Source organism: Aethalodelphis obliquidens, unplaced genomic scaffold (assembly GCF_003676395.1).
Source record: "Aethalodelphis obliquidens isolate GAN/ISIS:26980383/991018 unplaced genomic scaffold, ASM367639v1 scaffold33, whole genome shotgun sequence".
In the NCBI taxonomy this organism is placed as follows: domain Eukaryota; kingdom Metazoa; phylum Chordata; class Mammalia; order Artiodactyla; family Delphinidae; genus Aethalodelphis; species Aethalodelphis obliquidens.
Window position 1 is genome coordinate 18566498 of NW_020837977.1, and position 20867 is coordinate 18587364.

The 20867-nt window shown below is 42.3% G+C and overlaps 1 protein-coding gene across 12 annotated transcripts in view; it reads left to right on the top strand.

The window, feature by feature from the left end:
- The window catches only part of ATP6V1H (ATPase H+ transporting V1 subunit H), a 96572-nt gene extending 88389 nt beyond the window's left edge, over positions 1–8183 (top strand). For all 12 annotated transcript variants that reach the window (XR_003437419.1, XM_027128098.1, XM_027128096.1 and 9 more), the window contains one exon: positions 7713–8183. Coding sequence is in view for 11 of the 12 variants with exons in the window: in XM_027128098.1 (XP_026983899.1) it covers positions 7713–7773 (61 nt within the window). In the remaining variant the exon portion in view is untranslated. The remainder of the gene's footprint in view (positions 1–7712) is intronic.
- The last annotated feature ends 12684 nt before the right edge of the window (positions 8184–20867 follow it).

A 20867-nucleotide genomic window follows, 5' to 3' on the forward strand; every position in this document is an offset into this window, starting at 1 on the left:
ACGGAGGGACTTCTGGTTTCCAGTTATGCATGTAAGGAGTTTGGAAGTTGCCACTACATCTCAACAACAGGTAAATAGCTGAACAGACTGAAAAAATCAGCAATCCTTCTTGGATCCATAGGGGAGAAGGTCAGACGAGACTGGAGAGGCGGGTGAATACAGGGAGTTGTGGCTTACCTGAGCAGGACTCACACGTGGAGACCAGCGGGGGACCAGTGCCTGGCAGGAGAGCTGGGCCGTGCTTGGTGAATTGCAGGGGGCTCCGTGTGCACAAGTCTGAGGATTAAAAACTCCAGGGGATCCAGTCATGGGGGGCCCCCACCATACGGGGAGATTTCTCTCCAGAAGCCAGACCAGGTTCCCACAGTAAATATCTGAGAAAAATTCCCTTGGGCTTCTGGCAGGGGGAGGGGAAAGGAACCATTTTGAAATAGTTCTAACTATTGTTCCGTTCTAACAAGGCCTGCATGCAGGGGAAACTAGTTAACCAGAGCCCAGCCTGCTGGGGTGTCATCAGAGTCTGACTGACCTAGGGAAGGGAAATAACCAACTCTAGCTGTCTCTAATCATGCTGTCTCACCCAAAGGGGTAGAAAAAACCCTGAGGAGCACTCATGAAGTTCACCATCCTGAGGCCCAGGTTCAAGAAAGACTGAGACCCAATCAAAGGACTCCAGAAAGCTTCCTCTCCCTCACCTCACCACCACGTTACATAAGGTTCATTTACAGCAGTTTCTTTTACCTAGCACACCACGTCTAGCTATCAAGAAAATACTACGAGGCATACCAAAAAGCAAAAAAAAAAAAAAAGAAGAGACATAGGAAGCATCAGAACCAGCCATGGCAGTAATGTTGGAAGATCAGACTGGGAACTTTAAACAACTAGGATTAATATGCTGAGGACTCTAGTGGATAAAGTAGGCAGCAAGCAAGAACAGATGGGCAAGTTAAGCAGAGAGATAGAAATCCTAAGAAAGAACCGAAAAGAAATGTTAGAGCTCAAAAACACTGTAAAAGAAATGAAGAATGCCTTTGATGGACTTATAAGTTAGACTGGACACGGATGAGGAAAGACTCTCTGAGCTTGAGGATATATCAGTAGAAACCTCCAAAACTGAGAAGCAAAGAGAACAAAGACTAAAAAAACGGAACAAAATATCCAAGGACTATGGGACAACTACAAAAGAGGTAAAATACATGTGGTGGGAATACCAGAAAAAGAGAGAAAGGAACAGAAGAAATACTTGAAAGAGTAATGACTGAGCATTTCCCAAGTTAATGTCAGACACCAAACCACAGATCCAGAAAGCTCAGAGAACACCAAGCAGGATAAACACCAAAAAAACTACACCTGGACATGGAATTTTCAAATTACAGAAAATCAAAGGTGAAAAAAAAAATCCTGAAAGAAGCCAGGGGGAAAAAACACCTTACCTACAGAGGAACAAAGGTAAGAATTACAGCTGACTTCTCAGAAACCATGTCAGCAAGTAGAGAGTGGAGTGAAATATTTAACATGTTGAGAGAAAAAAACTCACCAAATTCTGTACCCTGTGAAGTTATCCTTCAAAAGTGAAGGAGGAATAAAGATTTCCTCAAAGAAACAAAAATTGAGGGAGTTTGTTGCCAGTAGACCTGCCATACAGGGAATATGAAAAAAGTTCTTCAGAGAGAAGGAAAATAATAGAGGTCAGAAACTCAGATCTACATAAAGAAAGGAAGAGCATCAAAGAAGGAACAACTGAAGGTAAAATAAAAACTTTTATTTTTCTTATTCTTAACTGATGTAACATAGAAGTTTGTTCAAAAAACTAATAGCAGCAATATCCTTGAGTATGTACGCTTTTATGTATTTTATACACGTTGCTTATGTATGTTTATATATAAGTGAAATAAGTGGCAGCAATGATACAAGGGACAGGAGGAAGGAATTAAGATTATTTGGTTATTACAAGCTACTCACACTATCTGTGAAGTGGTATAGTGCTATTTGAAAGTATACATGGATTAATTGTAAATTAATATATTGCAAACTCTAGGGCAGCCACTAAAAAAAGTAAAAAAAGAAGTATAACTGACATGCTGAGTAGGAAAGGAGAGAAAATAGAATCATATAAAATGCTGAATTAAAACCACAAAAGGCAGAAAAAGAGTGGAAGACAAAAATAGGAGCGAAAGGGCTTCCCTGGTGGCACAGTGGTTGAGAGTCCACCTGCCGATGCAGGGGACACGGGTTCGTGCCCTGGTCTGGGAAGATCCCACATGCCGCAGAGCGACTAGGCCTGTAAGCCGTGGCCGCTGAGCCTGTGCGTCCGGAGCCTGTGCTCCACAACGGGAGAGGCCACAACAGTGAGAGGCCCGCGTACCGCCAAAAAAAAAAAAAAAGCGAAAATAAAGGGCAACAAATAGGAAACAGAAATGAATATGGTACATATTAATCCAGCTGTATCAGTAATCACTCTGAATGTCAGTGGTCTAACTGCACCAAGCAAAAGATAGATCATCAGAGCAGATCGAAAAGCATGACCCAACTATGTGTAGCCTATAAGAAACCCACTTTAAATATAAAGACACATATAGATTAGAAGTAAATGAATGGAGAAAAATATACCATGCTAACACTAATCAAAAGAAAGAAGAAGTAGCTATATTGCTTTCAGACAAAGCAGACTTATAAGTAAGGAAAGTTTATCAGGGATAAGAAAGGTCATTCTGTAAAGATAAAGGGGTTAGTTCTCCAAAAGGACATAATAATTCTTAACATGTATATACCTAACAACAGCGCATCAAACTATGTGGGGCAGAAACTGATAGAACTGTAAGGAGAAATAGATGAATTCTATCATAGTTGAAGATTTCAGCCCCCCCCTTTCAGAAATGGACAGATCCAGCAGGCAGAAAATCAGTAAGGACACAGTTAAGTCAACAACACCATCAATCACCTGAATAGAATTGACATCTATAGACTACCTCATCCAGTACCAGCAGAATACACATTTCTCTCAAGTTCACATGGAACATTCACCAAGACATTCTGGGCCATAAAACCCACCTTAACACATTAAAAAAAATAGGAATCATGCAGTGTCAGCTCTCAGACCACAGTGGAATTAAAGTAGAAATCAATAACAGGAAGATAACTGGAAAATCCCCAAATATGTGGGGATTAAACAACACTTCTAAATAACACAGAGGTCAAAGAAGAAATCTCAAGAGAAATTTAAAAATATTTTGAACTAAGTGACAATGAAAATACAGCTTTTCAAAATTTGTGAGATGCAGTGCAAGCAGTGCTTAGAGGGAAATTTATAGCACCGAATGCATATATTAGAAAAGAAGAAAGCTCAAGAGTCGGTAATCTAAGTTTCCAGCTTAGGAAATGAGAAGAAAAGAGCAAATTAAATCAAAGTAAGCAGAAGAAAAGAAGTAAGAATAAAAAAACAAGGAAATTGAAAATAGGACATTTGTAGAGAAAATCAAGGAAACCAAAAGCTGTTTTTTTGAAAAAATTAATGATACTGATAAGCCTATAGCCAGACTAAGGAAAAAGGAGAAGGCACAAATTAACTAGTGTCATAAATGAAAAAGGGAACATCACTACAGATCCCATGGAAAGTAAAAGGATAATAAAGGGATACTATGATCCCCTCTCACAACTCCTTTGTACTGGAAGTTCTAGCTAACGCATTAAGACTAGAAAAGAAAATAAATGGTATACAGATTGGGAAGGAGGACATAAAACTGCCTTTGCTTTCAGATGACATGATCTTGTACATAGAAAATCCTAAAGATTTGACAAAAACAAACAAATGTCCTGGAACTAATAAGCGATTACAGCAAGGTTGTAGGATATGAGATTAATACAGAAAAGTCAATCACTTTCCTATATACCAGCAATGAACAGGTGGAATTTGAAATTAAAAACACAATACCATTTACATTAGCACTTCCCCAAAATGAAATATTTAGGTATAAATTCAACAAAATATGTATAAGATCTACATGAGGAAAACTTTTAAACTGAAATCATGGAAGAATTAAGTAAATGGAGAGAGATTCCATGTTCATGGATAGGAAGATTCAATATTTTCAAGATGTTCTCAACTTGATCTATTGATATAAATTTAATGCAATCCCAATCAAAATCCCAGCAAGTTATTTTTTGGACATCGACAATCTGATACTAAAGTTTGTATGGAGAAGCAAAAGACGCAGCATAGCCAACACAATATTGAAGGAGAAGAACAAAGTTGGAAAACTGACACCACCTGACTTGAAGACTTATTATAAAGCTAAGTAATCAAGATAGTGGGGGTGTGGGTGAAAGAGTAGACAAATGGATCAATGGAACAGGACAGAGAGCCCAGAAATAGGGCCCCATGAGTATAGTCAACTGATCTTTGCCAAAGGAGTGAAGGCAATACAGTGGAGCAAAGGTAGTCTCTTCAACAGATAGTGCTGGAACAACTGGACATCCACAAAAGCTAACTCAGAATGGATCGTGAACCTAAATGTAAAACACAGAACTCCTAGAAGAAAACAGGAGAAAATCCAGATGACCTTGGAGCACTGTGATTTTTACGTGGTTCGTGGTTTACATAGGAAAATCGGTTCATAAAAACAAAATTTGCTTTGTGTGTAATACTCAGAATCATGATAAAAGCTGGAGGAATAACTCAGCTTTAAACTATATGGCATCTGAGAGAGGAGAAGGAGGTGCGGTGGGGGGACTTCAGCGGGGAGAAGGCAGTTCACACGGAGGTGGGAAAGCAGATGTTTGGTGACAGATGCTTGCTGGGCCCCCAGGGACAGTGGGACACACAGAGGACTCTGGTCTCCCGGCCCTGTGCAGCTCCCCCCAGCGCCAACCCGTGTTCTTTGTAGATCTCCGGTGACAGTGCCCTTCCTGGACCAGGGCCTTTGTCTGAGTTCTTTAGGCAGTTAAGGGGCAGGTAAGAAGCGAACTTGCCAAGGCTTTCGTTTTTTTAAAAAATAATCAGCCTAAAATAATCCTCATGTTGAAGAGACACCTATTGGGTAGCAAATTCTGTTCCCCTACAAAGTCATGGATGAAGTTTAAAGAGAAGAGAATATTACACTTCTCAAATTTTGCTTCTTAGGTAGTAGAAGCAAAGAATTAATGTCCAGCTCCTGTAGATTGCTGGTACAAATCGGATACCCTTTGAGTGAATTATGCGTTGAATTTTTACTGTATTGATCTTTGTGTTTAGCGAGACTGACTCAATACTCAGATTAACTCACTTAAGTAGCTCTTCTGGCGTCCTATTAGAGATGCATTGTCATCCCCTGAAGAAAAGTCCATAATCACTTTTCTTCTTGCCTGACAGTGACGTAACCTTAACCTGAAGAAATTATTCACACCTGTTATTATTTCCTACTATAAAGATAGGCGCAGTGTCTGCTTTCTGCACCTTTCTGGCCTCTTTTTGGAGGCCGCGCAGCCTCACAGTAGAGAGAGGAGTGGACCTGAGCCCCGGCCCGTGCACCTGCCCGCTTTGCTCCTGAGCAGGTGATTGCAGCTTTCCCTCCCCTGTCGATGGAGATGAGAATGCCCACTCCCAGGATGCTGCAGAGGTGAGAGGATAAGGGTGGGCACACCTGTACTCAGGTTTCCACGGTGGCCGGTAACAAAGTGCAGACGTAGCCACCTTTGTGTGTTCCCAGCCCCAGGCTACTGGTGTCCGGACTGCCCTGTGCCTGGGGTCACACAGGACTCAGAGGCAGCTTGGGTGAACCTCGGGCATGTTTTAATTGACCACATTTGATGTCCCGACAGCAGACCACAACCCTTTACGAGCCGAACCCAGGAGTAGATTTTCTCCAAAGCTTCGCGCAGGCTGGGTCCTCTCTCTGTAGGACAGGATCTTTTTCAGTTGCGCCTTGGTTCGGCTCCCTCTGAATTTAACAACCCACATACTGTAGCAAATGACAATTTCAGGAAAGCCTGAGGAGGAAATTTGATTTTTCTGTCCACGGGTCCCATCTGGGCTCTTCTCCCAGTAGACTTGGTATCCTGTGACCTACCTCAAGTAGGGCTCGCAGAGTTCCATCTGGGATTCTTGATGTGCGGGTTTTTAGTTGAACCCTTTACATCTATGTGTGTTCTTGTCCTTCGCTTAAATCCTAGCTTGCATAAACCCTACTTAGCAGACAAGGAAAGGGGCCCTGGTTTTTGTACTCACCGAGCAGTAAGGTTGTGAGGAAGGGAATGCCCCGAGACCACCTTGTATGCAGGGAAAAAATGAGAGTGTAGTGGATGGAGCATTATTATTTATCTGTAATAAAGACCTTTGACCAGGAAAACAAGAACAGAAGACATTGGGGAGGAAGCTATGGCTGGGCGTGTTTTTTTAAATTTTTTGTTTAAAAAAAATTTTTTTTTAATGTGGACCATTTTTAAAGTCTTTATTGAATTTGTTACAATATTGCTTCTGTTTTATGTTTTGGTTTTTTGGCTGAGAGGCAGGTGGGATCTTAGCTCCCCGACCAGGGATCAAACCTGCGTCTCCTGCATTGGAAGGTGGTGTCTTAACCACTGCACCGCCACAGAATCCCCCTGGGTGTATTTTTAAATTCTCTGCTGGAAAAACTCTTCTTCCCTCTGTTTTAATCCTCCTGCTGTGACCCTACTTCAGCAACGCCTCTTATGTGAGGAAATCAGTTATCTTCCCCATGTCCCGGTATTCACTGTTGTCCCCTGAGTATTAGTTTTGTCCTGGCATGGGAGATGAACCACAGCCCTAAGGGACTGATCCACCTGGTGGTTCACAGCGTGAGCCCTGGGCAGCTTTGCCGGCCTCTGGAATGTAAACCCAGTCCCTATTCCAACACTCAAGCTTTTCCCTTTTTATAGGAGGGGATCTTTTAAATATTCTTAAAAGATCTCTTTTTCTGGTCCTTATTAGGTAGTTCAAAAACGAAAGTTTATGCAAATCCTTCATAGGAAGATAGGGAAAAGATTGTTTTCTGTCCTGGAATCAACAGTGGTATCTGTACGCAATTTAGAGTGAAGTATACACAGACCATTCAAATAATTTTCTGAAGTAGAACGTCACCTAAAACGTTTGGAGACCACTGCTCTAAGCCACAGTTGCCCCGTCTGTAAAATGAGAATACTGCTTCTCGGCTCTGGTGATGGTTCTGTGGATTCAGTAGGACCATCTTGGTGAAGGTTTCAGACTCTGCCAGTGCAGAGTAAGTGCTGGGTAACTAGTAGCTCTGATTAAGTGTCGTGATTCTGGATGTTATTTTCAGTGATTGTTTTCATGTGCTCTTGTGTAAATCCTTAGAGATAAACACTTGTACTTTCTAACGTCAGGAAATGTGTTTCTCATGTATCAGGCCACTTACTTGGAATCATACGTACGTTGATTTTGAACTTGTTAGATTGCAGAAGCGGTGGCAGCAGACACAACTCTCTAAACAGGAAAGCAGACGTTGCCGGTGATCGGATACAGAATTACTTGTTTGTGTGTGTCATGCCTTGTTTGTCTGTGGTTCATGGAGTGTTTAAAATTCATACAGTACAGGTACTTTTGAAATTTGGACAAGATTAGTTTTCTGGGGCTATTTTACTAGTTTTTAGATGTTAAAGTAAGCATAGACGACAGTGTATATTGTCCTTCAATTTTGAAAGAGATTCTTTGTTGTTTCAGTTCTAATCTCCCTTGCTATCTCCTTCCTGTGTTTCAGGGAATATCTTGGTAAACAGCTCCAGTCTGAGCAACCGCAGACCGCAGCTGCCCGGAGCTGAACGGGCGCTCAGCCGCGGGGTCTCCAGCGCCCCTTCGCCTGGGGCAGAAGACCTGGAGTGTGAGTCTCAGTGATTAGAACAAACAATTTCTCATTTTACGTGTCATTTTCTTCTGTTGTGTAGCTTTCCCCAGTGCTGATTTCAACACGAGTGTTTGCCCGTTACTTTGTATTAAAGTAGGTGCTCTCTGTATCTAAGGAAAACATTACTGTTACATATACTGCTTGTAATTTCTGTATTTATTATTCTCTGGGAATGAATATAGAATTATTAAAGGATTCTCACTCCAAATATGTTTTTGTCTTTCCTTGTTCCTGACTTGGCCTTTAACACAAATACCTCTTGTCCCAACCAAATTGGGAGAATTGTATTTGCAAAATAGTGAATGGTAAATAAATGTTTTGAAATTATATGTATCTCTGTCTTCCATCCGTCCGTCCATCCACATCCATCCGTCCGTCCATCCACACGTACACACTGCGGCAATCCTCTGCTAATATTCAGAGAACTTTAAAATGTTAAATTAACTCGACGTGATGCTGTGGTCTAGAAGATTTGCCTATGGAGCACAGTGAGGAATTTTAGCTTTAGACTATTTTCATTGATTTCCTGTACTTTTATTCTTGGATTTTGGTACCTCAAGTCTATTTTCTTTTAATACGCTTTGGTTTAAATGTTGCCAGTAGATATTTTATCCCACCCCCAGCCCCAGCCCCTTATTCTGGAACGCCAGGCCTTCAGCGGGACATCCATGGCCTGTACGTTCACGTCCCCCAGATCTGAGCCTTTTGTTTTTAACCTTATGGCCTGGTCTCTCTGAGTCTCATTTTTCATTCATTTTCATTTTATTTTCACTTTTCATTCCTAGCAGTTCTCTGAATGTTGAGTTGTTGAGTAAAGGTTGTAAGGCTAATAGACAGTTTATTTGATAAGTTTTTCTTCTACAGAGAGACACTCATAGGATCCATCTCCTGTTTAAGGATGAAGGATTGTCTCATTTTCAACGTAGAGATCTTGTGGGAAGAGTTAGTTGAAATAGTGGTCGTTGGTGGGTTCGTGTGACTCAGTGATTTTTCTTAGAGTTGATTTCCTATTTTCCAAGAAAATAGGTAGTCTGATCAAACCAATTTTTTTCTTGACTGAAAGTTCTAAATTTTTAAAACTGCCTAGACCCAGACATTTTTACTTCTTAAACATGGAAGAATACTAGCCAGTGGAATTATAGATTCTGCATTAGCGAAGGATCAGTTTTCATGTTAAGGTATTAATGGTCTGCAAAGTTATTAGGTTCTTAAGACACTCAATTTCTAGAAGTTCTGGTAACCAGAGACAGTGAAATCTTCTGAATTTCGTAAGAACACGTTGATTCTCTGATGTCGTACTTTCTGATTTTAGTTTCATTTTGCATAGGCCTGTAGCTACAAAGTAGACAGTCGTCTTGGTGGAAATCATTGGTGCTCTAATCCCCGAGAAGTGCTTTTGTACATGGGGAGCAATACTCCCATGCCCATGTTTTAATTATTATCCCAAATATTAAAATTAACTCTCTCTAGGTACTTTTTTCCTTTTAAATCTTCACACTCAGCTTATAGAACTTATAACAATTACAAAACAATCACTTTCATTTTTTTCTGTGCTTAATGTTTTTAACATTCAGTGATTAAATCCTCCTATAAATATAATGCCACTTTCAAGTAAACCGCAGACACTAACAGAGTGGAGTTCTAACTCTGACAAACAAAATCTCAGTAGGTAACCCTTTTTTTAAAAAAAGACCAGCTAATATTCTATCCATTGACAAGCTATAAGCCATATTTGGGTACCCAAGTGTCAAATTCCAAATCTGTTCTGAGAATCACCTCTTTTTTTCTTTTCCTTCCAGTTTTATTGAGATATAATTGACATGTAGCACTGTGTAAGTTTCAGGTGTGCAGTATAATGATCTGACTTAACATGTGTCATGGAATGATCATAGTAGGTTTAATGAACATCTGTCATCTCATGTAGATACAAGATTAAAGAAATAGAAAAAATATTTTTTCCCTATGATGAGAACTCCTTAGGATTTACCCTCTTAACAACTTTCATATATAACATACAGCGGTGTTAGTTGTATTTATCATATTGTGTATTATATCCTAGTGCTTATTTATAACTGGAAGTTTGTATCTTTAACCACCTTCATCCAACCCCTCTCCTACCACCCCCTACCTCTGGTGACCAGACGTCTCTCTCTTTTTATATGAGCTTGTTTGTCTTGAGGTACAGTTGACCTACGACACTGTGTTAGTTTCTGTTACACAACATAGTGATTTGATATTTCCATACATTTCAAAGTGATCGCCACAATAAGTCTAGTTACCATCTGTCACCGTATAAAGATATTACATAGGGCTTCCCTGGTGGCGCAGTGGTTGGGAGTCCGCCTGCCGATGCAGGGGATGCAGGTTCGTGCCCCGGTCCGGGAGGATCCCGCGTGCCGCGGAGCGGCTGGGCCCGTGAGCCATGGCCGCTGAGCCTGCGCGTCCGGAGCCTGTGCTCCGCAACGGGAGAGGCCATGACAGTGAGAGGCCCGCGTACCGCAAAAAAAAAAAAAAAAAAGATTACATAATTATTGACTCTGTTCCTCACACTGTACACATCATACTTGTGGCTCACTTATTTTGCAACTGGATTGTACCTCTCTCACCTATTTCTCTCCTCCCTCATCCCCCTCCCCTCTGGCAACCACCTGTTGATTCTCTCTATCTATGACTCTTGTTTATATTTTGTTACATTTATTTGTTTTTTAGATTCCACATATAAGTGAAATAATACAGTATTTGTCTTTCTCTGACTTATTTCACTTAGCATAATACTCTCTAGGTCTATCTATGTTGTCACAAATGGCAAGATTTTCTTTTTTTAATGGATGAGTAATATTCCACTGTCTATATATACCACATCTTTATCCATTCGTCTGTTGACGGGCACTTTGGTTGCTTCTGTATCTTGGCAATTGTAAATAGTGCCGCTGTGAACACTGGGGTGCAGGTGTCTTTTTGAATTAATGTTTTCATGTCCTTTGGTTAAATACCCAGAAGTGAAATTGCTGGATTGTATGGCAGTTCTGTTGCTGACTTTCTGAGGAAGCTTCGTACTGTTTCCCTTAGTGCCTGCACCTATTAATACTCCCACCAGCAGTGCATAGCATAGGGTCTCTTTTTCTCCACGTTCTCACCAGCACTTGTTTTCTCTTGTCTTACTGATAATAGCCATTCTAGCAGGTGTGAAGGAATAGCTCATTGTGGTTGTGATTTGCGTTTACCTGATGATTAGTGATGTTGAGCATCTTTTCCTGTGTCTCTTGGCCATCTGTATGTCTTCTCTGGGAAAATATCTATTCAAGTCCTCTACCCATTTAAAAATTATTTTTAACTTGTTTTATTGTTTAAAAAAATTTTTTTTTTGGAAAACTTTTTTGGGTTATATTGACCCTTATATTTTAAAAGATGTGTGAAAGGGACATCTCACTGGCAGGTAAAGCTTGTTCCCTCACATTGTACCTGGACAGTCACAAATACCAGATTTATAGAACATATCCAATTGAAAAAAATCTTCACACTTCCTTCCTGTTTAGCCACATCGGAGTAATTGAGGTTAGTTTTTATATAGTTAAAATGTAAGTAATTTCGTACCTTCTAGGTGTCAAATCTTGGAAAGCACAGAGCCAAGTTTTGATGCTTTTGATTTATTCGATAATTGCTTAAAAGGTGCTCCATTCTCATCCTTTGCCTTTGAAAATAGAGAATATTTGAGACTAAAATTTGAAAACATTCAAAGTTAGTAGGTGTCAGTCACTTTCCAAATCTGAACCTTGTGATGTAATCACTTTTGAGCTTGAAATGTCTCCCTTATTTTGCTGTACACAATGTTCGTTCTGGTTAAGAGATGTGGCTCTTTTAACTTTCTGAAAAAGTTTCCAGTGGAAAAGTCAGTTGGAAAGAAGACTGACTTTTACTGCAAATGTTATGTTACCTCAACATTCATGCAAATCCGACACTGAGGACACATTCCCTTTCAATTCTTAGAAGAGAAAGAGTCGATTACTCTTCCAAAAATAGAAAAAAAGTGGAAGAAACATTTCTATGATTGAAGGAACGCTGGTTCTAAGATGCTTTACCTTCTGGTACGTGTCTGTGCCTTTGTCTCTTTCCCCTCTCAAAGGAAGAAAGAAAATATCAGGGAACTTAGCTGAAAGAACCAATGTACAAAAACTATTGAATAACCACGTATCAGGTAGAAATAACATACTTGCGACAACATCACAAAGGTTGCAAGGAGGAGGAAATGGAATTATACTCTTATGAAGTTTTTACATGATACATGAAGGGGTATAACATGTAGACAGTGATGAACTAAGGATGCACATTTAATTCCCTAGAGCAGCCATTAAAACAATAAACTAGGAGGTCCAGCCAAAGAACCATTACTGAAGATAAAATGGAACACTAGAAATACTTGATTAACCTGAAGAGAGGGCGGGGGGAACAGAAACAAAGAAGAGAGGGGCCACATAGAAAACAAAGTGCAAGAAAATAGATGTAACCCAACAGTAACAATAACTACGTTACAGAAGGGGTCTGGGAATCCCACTGTTACACATCCAGAATTTTAACTCCAGGACACCCGTTGGCTCCAGTTCCTGAGCCTGGGGAAGAGGGGGTGGGTGATCTGGTGTGCTGAGTGACTTGCTTCCATCACCTTCCCCCCGCCTACCCCTTGGCAGGCTGTTATTAAAGGAGAAGAGCAGAAACCTAAGTCAGTTGCCATTTGTCCATCTGCTCTCCTGTATTTGCTGTCATCTCTCTTGTTCTCTTTGTCTTTGAGTGTTTATTCCTTTTGATTTGTTTTTATTCCTTTTTTATCCATTGGAGCATTTGAGCGGGGTTGGGTAGGAAGCCGAGAGAAATGCATGTGTTTAGTTCACCATGTTTAACCCGAACTCCCAAAATTTAATCAAAGTTGACATGTAAGATCCATGTTAGAATAAGCCTAGATTAACCCTGGGAGTAAGGGGGCGGATGTGCCAGTGTGTACGGCCTCAGAGTTGGAGGGGTTTTTGAGTCTGTCCGTTCTAACAATGTTTAACATTTGAGGTGGTGCGAATTAAAATTAGTACGTGTAAAGGAGTGAGAACAGATTGTAATCATTACATGTGACTATTTTATGTAGCATGACAGACAGATTATCTTGCCTCTTCTCAATGTATACCAGTGACAGGCTACCTGTTTTATTGCAAACAGCTCTAGTTAAGAGTGTTTTCTTGCTTTGAGACAGTATCAGTTTCTAGTAAATTTCAACATTTGGGGCAAGGTCTACCTTTGGAATAACAGAACAAGTCCTATCCTTAAGATTCTATTTTCTTCTAAAACATTTCTTCTACAGTAATTATTCTTGGCATTTAAAATGTCTCTCTTTGAATGCTGAATGTCTGAGACCAGATTCTGATGGAGTAAAAAGGTGAAGCAAACGCACCGTGTGATGTGTTAGTGGGTGAGGCTGGGACCCTCCCCCCGGGCGGCACAGACATCAGGAGAAACTGTCGGGAGCAAAGATTGAAAAAGTGAGGCTTTTTGCTCTGAAGAGAGCAGCCGTGCCCGTAATCCCTCCAGAGCAGTGGTCCTGCCTGGGGCTTTGTGCGGGGATGCTGCCTCTCTGCACCCGCACAGCTGACGGCTCGGAATGGGGGCCTGACCCAAAGGCAGCAAATCAGGAGACGGCCGTGGCCGGGCCGGGGTGCGGTCCAGTCTGGGTGCGGGTCCGGGAGGACGGTCATGCTGACCCAGACCTCTCCTTTGAGATGTTGGCATGAGGCTCGGACAAAAGTAATAGGCAGTGAGGTGATACACACGGGAGAATACCTAGAAAACCCTCAGCAGAAATCCCTGAGGCAGAGAGGAGAGGGAGGAGGTGAGCTGGGTGACAGCGGGGCAGGAAGAGTGGGGCCATCGGTGCCCATCATCAGCCTGGCAGAAGGCCAGCATCCCTGAGGCCCAGGTGTGTGGTCCTGGGTGATCACAGGACATAAGGTCCATATGTAAACACACATTTCTCTGTGCTGGCAACCAACAACAGGAAACTGAAATTGAAAATAGTGTAAAAACAGTAATTGGCGATGTTAGAGACCGTGGCTAATCTGCTATCCCGTGTCCCTTAGTGCGTACTCTGAGCAGAGACCTCTTCTAATCCTTGAAGACGTGAAAACAAGAAATAAATATTTGTTGTTTAAAAAAAAGGAAATAATGTAAAAATACTTCAAAAATTTAACAGAATATGTGTAAGATCTGTGCACTAAAAGCTGTAACATTGCTGAGGCAAATGAAAGAGGGTGAACTTTATGAGGAGATATATCATGATCATGGATGTGGAGATGCAGTGGGGTAACGGTGTCAGTTCTCCCCAGTTGGTCCACAGATTCCATACAATCCCAACAGCAATACCAGCAGGCTTTGTTGTAGAAATAGACAAACCGATTTTAAAGTTTACGTGGAAATGCAAAAGACCTAGAAGAGCTGAAACAATTTTGAAAGAATTGAAAGTTGGAGGCATTAACAGTACTTGGCTTTCAATAGAGCCAGGGTGGTACTGGCATAAAAATCAGTGTATAAACCAGGGACAGAATAGAGTCTGGAAACAGAGCTTGCTGGAATAAAACTAAACAAATGAGGCCTAATTTGGAAGATTAAAATAAAAACAAAGTAGAACGAAAATATTGCACGTAATGGAACATGATTTGTGAGGTTCGTGATCAGAGTTTGTGTCCTTGCTTTACTTGGGAGAAGGGAAAAGGTATTGCTTAACTTTCAAGTTTTATAAGTTAAATATTTGTGGTGATATATTTAGGGTAACTCACGTTACTGGAGCAACTGGATATCCGTGCACAAAATAATAAACTTCCGTTTATACCTTGCACCGTATAAAAAGGTGATCGCAAACTGGATCATAGACCGAAATGTAAAACCTAAGCCCCAGAGCTTATGTCCCTGAGTGGCTGGTGTCTGTGAGTTGAAGGGAGGGACACAGATCTCAAGGGGAGTGAATCCAGCTCAGGTGTGACCTGCACTAGACAATAGGCATTGTCTTCAAGCAGCTTACAGTTAGTTCAGTGAGAGAGGAGAGCCAGCACTAGGTGAAGATGTTCGCTAGCTTTGCTGAGTGCTAGAGGGAAGTGAAAGGGAGCATTTCCTGCACACTCCCCCCATCCCGCACGTGCCCTCTGTCTCGTGACCTGCCCTTACACGCAGAGGGCTCCAGCATGTAACCCACCCGGCCTCTCGGGTCCCTCCCTCACTTGGTCCAGGAGAGGGAGTGATTGAGCTCATGGTGAGTTTGGGAGGAGGAACTTGGCCCGTGGATCACGGTCCTTCATCTCCACTTCCCCAGGGCGTGAGCTGCCTGCAGGAGCGTCTGCCCCTGTTGGGAGGAGCCTGGCTGGTGCCCACCCCTGCCGTGACGGGGGTGGAGGGTGAGTCTGCCGAGATTTGGGGTTCAGTATGGTGGAACTTACTTGCTTGAAGCCTCCAGCGGCAGCTGTACTAGTCACAAGGATTCCACTGGGCCTTCTGCTCAGTGGGTTCACGTTCAGGTGGGGAAAAAGAATAGCATTTATCAAGGTCCTCAAAGATAGCTATGGTAAGAATAGATAGATTAGGGGCACAGATTGGGTCCCAGTTTAGGACCCCTAACCTAGCCTGGGGCTTCAGGGAAGACGTCTTAAAGGAGATGATCCTAGAGCTGAATGTCGAAGGCTGAGTAGAGGTTCACCAGCCGGCAGGAGAGGAGAGGGTGTGAAGACTGTCGTTACCTGCGAGAGCACTGTTGTGAAAAGGCCTGGACTCAAGAAACAGCACTATTTGTTTGAGGAACAAACACAGCACGATTTCTAGAGGGCAAGGTGGACACGGGAGTGAGGGAAGTATGAGGAGTGGGCTTGGTTTTCCGATGTAACTGTTGTCCCTTTCTTTAAAAAAAAAAATATTTCTTTATCTGTTTTGACTGCACCGGGTCTTAGTTGTGGCATGCATGCGGGATGTAGTTCACCGACCAGGGATCGAACCCGGGCCCCCTGCATTGGGAGCGCAGAGTCTTACCCACTGGACCACCAGGGAAGTCCCCATAACTATTGTCACCTTTGAGACTCATAGTCCAGAAAATCCCAATTCCTTAAGTAGCCGGGCAGGTGCATCTTGACAGATGTGTATACAGGCTCGGGGCTTCCACGAAGAACATTCCTGCTATGGGTCCACAGGCCACGTGGCCATCAACCCTAGTGCCGTCTGCATTCCCTTACAGCAGTAGAGCATGTGTGACGAGGGAGGTGGGCAGCCCTGGGATGCTGGCGTGGGAATAGCTAGAGCATCATGCTCAGGCTTGGGCATCACGATTTGTGAGAAACAGTGGAAAACCAGAGAACATCCAGTGATGTGTGAGCTGCACTTCAAAGTAGGTCATACAAAAACGCATTGAAGAAACTGGGGTAAGTCAGACCCATCCTGCGTTGTCTGGGGATAGATCTTTGGCTCTGGATAAGGAAGGAACTTCCTATTAGACTTGTGTAGAATAAAATGTTGCTGAGAGGTAGTGATTCTAAAATCAGTGAGTGTGTCATGAGGGTGCCTACTTTGTGGAAGGCCTGCGCTAAGTGCTTTAAATGCTTTACCTCTCCTGAAGCCTAGAACAGCCCTCTTGCGAGGCTATGACTGTTACCCCTCTTTTAGAGAAGAGGATGCCCTGAGGGAGGTTAAGTGACTTACCCAAGCTTATGGGATTTGCACTCAGCTTTAACAACTACTTGGTTGAGACAAGGAAAATCAGGGGCAGCCACCTATCAAAGATACTCTAAAGTCAAAACGAGCCCCAGATTTTACTAGATAAGCAACTAGATGGCCATGCAGTAGAACCCTATTTAAAATGAGTGGAACCCCACTATTTATCATGGATAAAAGTGGACTTGCTCTGTATTAAAGTGGAGATACATTGGCACACCTTCCCTGTGTTAATGCAAGTCCGTGTGCCTGACACACTGTGAGGCCAAACACACCAGAACATAGGAATTTGGAGCAGAGAAAGGTTTACTGCAGGGCCATGCAAGGAGACGAGGTGGCTCATGCCCTAAAAAGCCCCGAGCTCCCCAAAGGGTTTTGGCAAAGCACTTTTAAAAGCCAGGTGAGGCAGCAATCAGAAACGAAAAAGAAATAAAAGGAATCCAGATTGGCAAAGAAGTAAAACTGTCACTGTTTGCAGATGACATGATACTATACATAGAGAATCCTAAAGATGCTACCAGAAAACTGCTAGAGCTAATCAATGAATTTGGTAAAGTAGCAGTATTCAAAATTAATGCACAGAAATCTCTTGCATTCCTATACACCAATGATGAAAAATCTGGAAGAGAAATTAAGGAAACACTCCCATTTGCCATTGCAACAAAAAGAATAAAATACCTAGGAATAAACCCACCTAAGGAGACAAAAGACCTGTATGCAGAAAACTCTAAGACACTGATGAAAGAAATTAAAGATGATACCAACAGATGGAGAGATATACCATGTTCTTGGATTGGAAGAATCAAGGTTGTGAAAATGACTGTACTACCCAAAGCAATCTACAGATTCAATGCAATCCCTATCAAACTACCAATGGCATTTTTCACAGAACTAGAACAAAAACTTTCACAATTTGTATGGAAACACAAAAGACCCCGAATAGCCAAAGCAATCTTGGGAAACAAAAACGGAGCTGGAGGAATCAAGGCTCCCTGACTTCAGACTATACTACAAAGCTACAGTAATCAAGACAGTATGTATGGTACTGGCACAAAAACAGAAATATAGATCAGTGGAACAGGACAGAAAGCCCAGAGATAAACCCACGCACATATGTTCACATTATTTTTGATAAAAGAGGCAAGAATATGCAGTGGAGAAAGACAGCCTCTTCAATAAGTGGTACTGGGAAAACTGGACAGCTACATGTAAAAGAATGAAATTAGAACACTCCCTAACACCATACACAAAAATAAACTCAAAGTGGATTAAAGACCTAAATGTAAGGCCAGACACTATAAAACTCTTAGAGGAAAACATAGGCGAACACTCTATGACATAAATCACAGCAAGATCCTCTTTGACCCACCTCCTAGAGAAATGGAAATAAAAACAAAAATAAACAAATGGGGGCATGATGAAACTTAAAAGCTTTTTGCACAGCAAAGGAAACCATAAACAAGACGAAAAGACAACCCTCAGAATGGGGGAAAATATTTGCAAATGAAGCAACTGACAAAAGATTAAGCTCCAAAATTTATGTGCAGCTCAATATCAAAAAAACAAATAACCCAGTCCAAAAATGGGCAGAAGACCTAAACAGACATTTCTCCAAAGAAGATATACAGATTGCCAACAAACACATGAAAGGATGCTCAACATCACTAATCATTAGAGAAATGCAAATCAAAACTACAGTGAGGTATCACCTCACACCAGTCAGAATGGCCATCATCAAAAAGTCTACAAACAGTAAATGCTGGAGAGGGTGTGGAGAAAAGGGAACCTTCCTGCACTGTTGGTGGGAATGTAAATTGATACAGCCACTATGGAGAACAGTATGGAGGGTCCTTAAAAAACTAAAAATAGAACTACCATACGACCCAGCAATCCCACTACTTGGCATATAACCTGAGAAAACCATAATTCAAAAAGAGTCATGTACCACAATGTTCATTGCAGCTCTATTTACAATAGCCAGGACATGGAAGCAACCTAAGTGTCCATCGACAGACGAATGGATAAAGAAGATGTGGCACATATATACAATGGAATATTACTCAACCATAAACAGAAATGAAACTGAGTTATTTGTAGTGAGGTGGATGGACCTAGAGTCTGTCATACAGAGTGAAGCTAGTCAGAAAGAGAAAAACAAATACCGTATGCTAACACATATATATGGAATCTAAAAAAAAAAAAATGCTTCTGAAGAACCTAGGGGCAGGACAGGAATAAAGATGCAGACATAGAGAATGGACTTGAGGACATGGGGAGGGGGAAGGGTAAGCTGGGACGAAGCGAGAGAGTGGCATGGACATATGTACACCACCAAATGTAAAATAGCTAGCTAGTGGGAAGCAGCCGCATAGCACAGGGAGATCAGCTCGGTGCTTTGTGACCACCTAGAGGGGTGGGATAGGGAGGGTGGAGGGAAACGCAAGAGGTAGGAGATATGGGGATATATGTATATGTATAGCTGATTCAATTTGTTATAAAGCAGAAACTAACACACCATTGTAAGGCAATTATGCTCCAATAAAGATATTAAAAAAGGAAAAACTGCTGTGTGCAAGACTGACCTAAGTACTTATTGTGTCCAGGTGTGTGTGTGTGTGTCCAGGTATGTGTGTGTGTGTGTGTGTGTGTGTGTGTGTGTGTGTATAAAAGAATGTGTAAGAGATGCTACTTTCTATCTTTGAAGAGTTTGTAATACAGGAAGAGAGGAATCATAGCTTTAATATAAGGCAGATGTTATGAATCCTGTAAGAAAAATTAAAAACGTTTCATGTGGTTGCCAGGAGTGATGTATTGCTTTGGTTTGGAGAAATGGGGAAGAGAATCACAGAGGAAAAGATGAGACTCGAGGTCTGTGTAGCTTTTCCACAGGGCCTTTTCTCAGTCTTCAGTCACCTGGCGGCCTCCCTCGCTCCCCCCGTGTGACTGCTCTTATCACCTGACCGCCCACATCCCTGTTGCTGGATGGGGCAGGTACCTGTCAGTCCTCACCTAACAGACTTCACAGCATTGGTCGTTCTTAACCAGCCCTGCTCTCCCTGAGGATGACCCATTCTCTGCTTTGATGCCGGCGGGATGAGACCTTTCCCACCCACTCAGGAGAGAGGGAGCCACCGTGCTCGGGTGGAAGAGCCACCGTGTGGTCTCCCACACCCACCCTCAGGACCATCTTGCAAAGATGCGCCTATTAAACATGGCGCCTGGAAAGAATGCATCAACTAGACACGGGCCACCATGGAACCCACAGAGAGGACCACACCAAGCTGGCATCGCAGCTGATGACCGGTCACCACCGGTCCGTGGGGAAGGAAGCAGACGGCGGTCTCAGCATCCGCCTGCATCTTTTGTGACAGTGTCCTCCACACGGGCCGCACCTTGAGGTCATGCCTCTCCTCACTTCCTCTTTCTCCCACTTCACAAAACAAGAAGAATCTGAGATCTTGGTCTTGGCGAAGCTCTTTTCATCAAAGTTCCATGAACCCGTGTGGGGTTTTCTGCGTCTTAACTAGATTGCTGTTGAGTGAATGTGACATTAGAAACAGTATTTTGGTCAATCCTGGGATGTTCTGAATTCAGATACACTGCAGAGTGGGGCAGCGTGAGAATGCCACTTTTTATTTTGTGCCCTCATCTTTCATGTCCTGACTGCTGAGAGCAGTGCTTCCCTCTTTAGGGAGAGCTCCCTGAGAGCTGGGCTTGGGAGTCTCGTTCCAGATTGAGGCCATGGCATTCTATCCATCCAGATACAAGCTCACGGCCAAGCTGCAGGTCTTATTCGAAGTGTCCGCAGAATCAGGTAGTAAAGGTTTGTGAAGAGCATCCTGGGAAGCATCATCCGTTCCCAGACAAACCCTCCACACTTCAGGAACGAGGCAGACCCCTCTCGTTGGCCCGTTTCGTGGACCATGTTGCAGTTCCCAGGATGGTAGCGTTTCAAGGAGGAAGAGGTGAAAAGATTCGTGTTTACTTCTAGCAGATAAATGCTATATGTTTGCCAAAAAAAGGCATATCCAGCAGATACCTAATTGTTTTACATTTTCACAAACTTTTATTCAGACTCAAAGGGCAAAAAAACTATTTTCCTTCACGCTTGCCAGATTGTTGAAGGCCGGGAGTACATTGTACTTAATAACAATCACTAATATGTCTTTTGTAAGCTCCATACCTGCTAGCCACACAGTAGAATCTCTTCTTTTTGCTGTTTATTTCCAAAGAGAAGATTATCTTATACTGTTACAAGCAGAGAATTTTAAGCATGAATAGAGACGA